Here is a 5000-nt window from a genome sequence, read left to right as displayed (position 1 = left end):
GACAGCAATCAACAGGCAGGTCGAGAGACAAGGTCAACGGTTGAGGATAGACAATGACAAGCGCTTGAGTGGTGAGTAGTCATACGTGTGTGGGGGGAGCGGGTTTTCATGACAAGCAGATGAGTGTGGAATAGTGTTGTGTGTATGTGTTGGGGGGGGGGATGGGGTATGAGCAGTGATTGATGGATGTATACAAGTACGTGTGTGTGTGTGTGTGTCTGTGTGTGTGTGTGTGTGTGTGTGTGTGTGTGTGTCTAGGGAAGGCTGGATGGATTTGGAGTGGAGTGGAGTGAAGTATGTGTGTATGTAACTGTGTGTATGTTGTATGTGTGTGTGTATGTGTGTGTGTGTGTGCGTTTTGTCTATGTGTGTATGTGGGAGGCTCATGTCATGCTAGGGGTGTGTATACCAGCGTGAGCATGTGAGTTCCTGTGAGTGTGTGTGTGTCTCTAGGTGGGGGGTTAGTCGCCGGGGTCCCTCTTGACATTTCTGAGATCTCTGAGCGGTGCCAGCGTAGCAGGGGGAGCCTCCTGTCAGAGGTATTACAGAGCGGAGAATAAGATAAGGATCGATTGACCCGCTGAAAGAGCCCCAGTTGACGTGTTATTAAATGACCTGCCCCCACCACCCCCCCCTTAACCCTCTCTACCAGGCTCCACTCGAGAGAGAGTGCAAGGCCAGCACACTCGCAGCGAGGCGGAGGACGGTGGCGACGACAACGACAACAACAACAAAAGACACGAGCGGACACTGTAAGAGGAGATGAGGGTTTCGTGTCGAACGGTCCACAAAGATGTTGATCACGGAGATTAAACGCACTGGCGCGCGGACCTGAAGGGCAGCTGTGATGAACAGGCTCGTCAAAGCCTGCTAGGTAAAATCAGTGTTGCCTGCCAAACCATATATATCTAAACGGGAAGAAATGCTTAACTACAGATGATCAAAACAGAGCCTATCACATATCGAACAAATGGTTCACTGTAGATTACTAAAATAGACGGCATAACTTACTATATATGAATAAAATACAAGAATTGGTTCACTATAGATATATATAGTACTATATACTAAAAAAGGTGTAGCCCACTATAGAATACTGAATAAAAAGCATGGATCACCATGTATAACCAAAATAGAGAAACGTTTTATTATACTTGACTAAAAGAGAAGAAAGGGTTCATCTTATATTACCATGACAGGAGGAACTGTGCATCGTTTATTTCTAAAATAGAGGAGATTGGATGTGCAGAAGATACAGTAAGTATAACTGACAGGCCGAGTTAAGCCCAATTCCTATTTAGATTTTATACACACAACATTATGAGTGATCCCTATGCCGCACAAACAAGAGCTAATGCCGAATCAAAATTCATGCGCCTTAAATGCATGGTGTCACGAGCGTTTCAGGACAGCTCGTCTGGCTCGTGTGCGGTACTGTCTCGAAGACTCAAAACACACTTAGTGCATCAGCAGGGAAAGCCGACATTCCTTACTGTATCTTCTGCACATCCAATCTCCTCTATTTTAGAAATAAACGATGCACAGTTTCTCCTGTCGTGGTAATATAAGATGAACCTTTTCTTCTCTTTTGGTCAAGTATAATAAAATGTTTCTCTATTTTGGTAATACATGGTGATCCATGCTTTTTATTCAGTAATCTATAGTGGGCTACACCTTTTTTAGTATATAGTACTATAAACTGTATATATCTATAGTGAACCAGTTCTTGTATTTTATTTATATACAGTAAGTTATGACGTATATTCCACATCCAATGATGCTACACTAGTTTTAGGGAAGAGCAGAATACCATATCTGTGGTAAAAAAAATAGATTATTATGTCTGGGATGAAAAGATAAATAAACACATGCCATACCATCCACGCATGACGGGGCAGCTCTGGTCGTCCCGGCAACCTGCCCGGGTAAACAGGAGCACTTGACAGTCTGCGATCGTTCCTCGATCTTGTTTTTGTTGCAACAGCGGTGCGCCGCGATCACCTCGCAGGTCCCCGCCTTCACATGTTGAACTGCAGAGACAAACAGGGACATACACTGGGTTTATTTTTGATTATTTGCTTATTTCCAGAGGTACTCATGTTCGTGGTAGATGATTGCTGCCAGTGCACCTGGTCTTTCATGAAGTATAATAGATAGCCACTCCACTGTCAAGGGAGGAGATGAAGGGCCTAGCAATGGTAGGGCTGTCTGATTTTGAATTACTGTCGGGATTCATAAAAATAGATCTTTGCTGTGTTCTGTGGTTTTTTTTTCTCATTCTTTTGATTAGCAAATGACATCATTCTGATATGATTAACAAACGTATATTTGTTAATGATATTATTTTCTCTGTCAAAAGATTTTAACTTACGAGAGTTTCCCTGACTAAAAATCGGACTCGTTCATTTCCAAATGGTTTCACAAATAATGAGCTAATTTGGCATTCATGGCATCGCCTACCAAAGTAAACATTTCATTTCATTAGGAGGAATGAATTGTGCCGCTACTCGTAGCCCTGGGTTAAACAACTAACATATGAATATGAAAGTCATCATGTCCCTGGATTTAAATGCAATAAGCAGAAAGAGAGAAGTAAACACTGAGCACTTCTAAACTTCTCCAAGTCCTCAGTAGACACCTTAATCCGTCTCCTTTTCTAAATTACTTGTTTTCTCTGCTTGACTGGCACAAGGGCACAATAATGCATGTGTTAGCATATGAAAAGCTGCATTTACACATCATTTTGAAGTGCTGGATGGAGGAGGAGAGGGAGGGGGGGGGCGCGCTCCGAGAGTTTCAGAGTTCCCTTTCAGGCCGGCCTTAATTAGATTGGTAAAGATTTTCAATTTGGGACTTCAGCTGAAAATTGATTGAGAATGGGTCTCCGTCTTCCCATTAGTGGGCAATCTGAAAATCTCATCAGCAACATTAAAAACATTTTGCCTCGAATCAATGAAGCGCCATTCACATTCCAACAAAGGCCCCGGCCAACAATCGCCCGATCGCCGGGAGAGAAGAGAACACAAACACGCCCATCGCCAGCAGGTGAAGTTGTTCGTCCTTGATGTGATTACCCTTCCATCCCCTCCGCTCGGAGAACTCCCCCCCCGCTCCAGGGTCAGAGTTAATCTCCGAAGTTTGGAAAGCTGTGAATGAGTGCTCAAACTATCTCAGGATCAAAAGAGGAATTGTAGTCTTTTTTTTAGTGACTAAAAAAGAGGTGTGTGGCAATTAAGTTCGCGTGTGAAAAAGGCTTTTACCAAGGACTTTTTATTCAGTGTTGAGTTTTCTGTCTGGTCTGAAAGATGTTTGACATGGCAATCCTCTGCGTTTTTTGTTCTCTTTAATCCGTAAATAGTAGGTTTGAAATTTCAGCAACATTGCTTTTACAAATTTCAGGCCCAGTAACCACTGTCCTTGAGTAAGGTTTTTGTCACAATTCGCTTAAAAACTAAGAAATATCTCTCCATGGATAAGATTTTGGAGAAGTGTGAAAGGATAAAGACTGAATCATAATGACTGATTAAAGAGGTAATAAACAGACAGACAGCAACCAGACTGTCCATTCCAGCTGCTAACATGGAGTGGCTAATTCGTGGCTAACATGCATTATCCAAAACACCTATAGATGGATACATTCAGCTGGTGCCTTTGGGTTCCTTCGGGTGCCTTTGGATAAAACAACATCAAGTCTTAACAGTGGTGAATTGTAATGATCGGACTAAAGAGTTCAAGGCCCCTCATTGCTCAGTCTGCTCTGAAAATGTGTTCAAATCTATCACCTCTAGCCTTCTCTTGGCAGGGAGAGAAAAGGAAAATCAATGCAGTGGCAGTGGTGTTGGAGGAGTCAGTGGCACTCTCCTCAGACACCCCCACGCCTGTCTGCTGTGCTATTCCTGAGCTCTGAGAGAGGCTGAGCCTCTCTGCTCTGTTTCTCTCCACTCCTCTCCTCTCCTCTCCTAACCTACCCTACCCTACCCTACCCTACCCTCTCCTCTCCTCTCCTCTCCTCTCCTCTCCTCTCCCTCTCCTCTCCCCTCCTACCCTACCCTCTCCTCTCCTCTGATCTCCTCTCTTATTCTCTCCTCCCCTCTCGTATTCTCTTCTCCCCTCTCGTCTCCGCTATTTCCCTCTCCTCTCCTCTCCTCTCCTCTCTTCTCCTCTCCACCCCTCTCCTCTCCTCTCCTCTGATCTCCTCTCCTCTCTTCTCCTCTCCTCTCCTCTCCACCCCTCTCCTCTCCTCTGATCTCCTCTCTTCTCCTCTCCTCTCCTCTATTCTCCTCTCCTCTCCACCCCTCTCCTCTCCTCTCCTCTGATCTCCTCTCTTCTCCTCTCCACACCTCTCCTCTCCACCCCTCTCCTCTCCTCTGATCTCCTCTCTTCTCCTCTCCTCTCCTCTCCTCTCTCCTCTCCTCTCCTCTCCACCCCTCTCCTCTCCTCTATTCTCCTCTCCTCTCCACCCCTCTCCTCTCCTCTCCTACCCTACCCTACCCTCTCCTCTCCTCTGATCTCCTCTCTTATTCTCTTCTCCCCTCTCTTCTCCGCTATTTCCCTCTCCTCTCCTCTCCTCTCCTCTCCTACCCTCCCCTCTCCTCTCCTGTCCTACCCTCCCCTCTCCTCTCCTGTCCTCTCCACCCCTCTCCTCTCCTCTCCTCTCCACCCCTCTCCTCTCCTCTCCTCTCCACCCCTCTCCTCTCCTCTCCTCTCCACCCCTCTCCTCTGCTCTCAGGCCTGGTCTTCTCATTAAGGCAGCAGGGGAGAGAGCAGACAGGCCCTGCTGATTAAAGCGCAGCTCCATCTCCAAGGTCAGCCGCACGGACGGAAGTCAGCTACGAACAGAGGAGAGGTGGGGCAGAGGTGTGTGCATGTGCGTGAGCATGCATCTGTGTGTGTCTATTGGTGTGTGCTCGTGTATGTGTATTGGTGTATGTCTGTGTGTGTGTGTATGTGTATGTTTGAGAGAGAGAGAGAGAGAGAGAGAGAGAGAGAGAGTGTGGGTG

General features: G+C 46.2%; 1 protein-coding gene across 1 annotated transcript in view; it reads right to left on the bottom strand.

Annotated features, from left to right (window-relative positions):
* tafa3a (TAFA chemokine like family member 3a) overlaps positions 1–5000 on the bottom strand; it is a gene marked incomplete at both ends in the record, with an annotated part of 45244 nt that overhangs the window by 8084 nt on the left and 32160 nt on the right. Inside the window, 1 exon segment of the mRNA XM_080846736.1 lies at positions 1878–2030. Coding sequence (XP_080702862.1) covers positions 1878–2030 — 153 coding nt within the window.

The sequence above is a fragment of the Sprattus sprattus genome (genome assembly GCF_963457725.1).
Source record: "Sprattus sprattus genome assembly, chromosome: 10".
NCBI lineage: Eukaryota > Metazoa > Chordata > Actinopteri > Clupeiformes > Clupeidae > Sprattus > Sprattus sprattus.
This window is presented reverse-complemented; position numbering and strand designations above follow the sequence as displayed.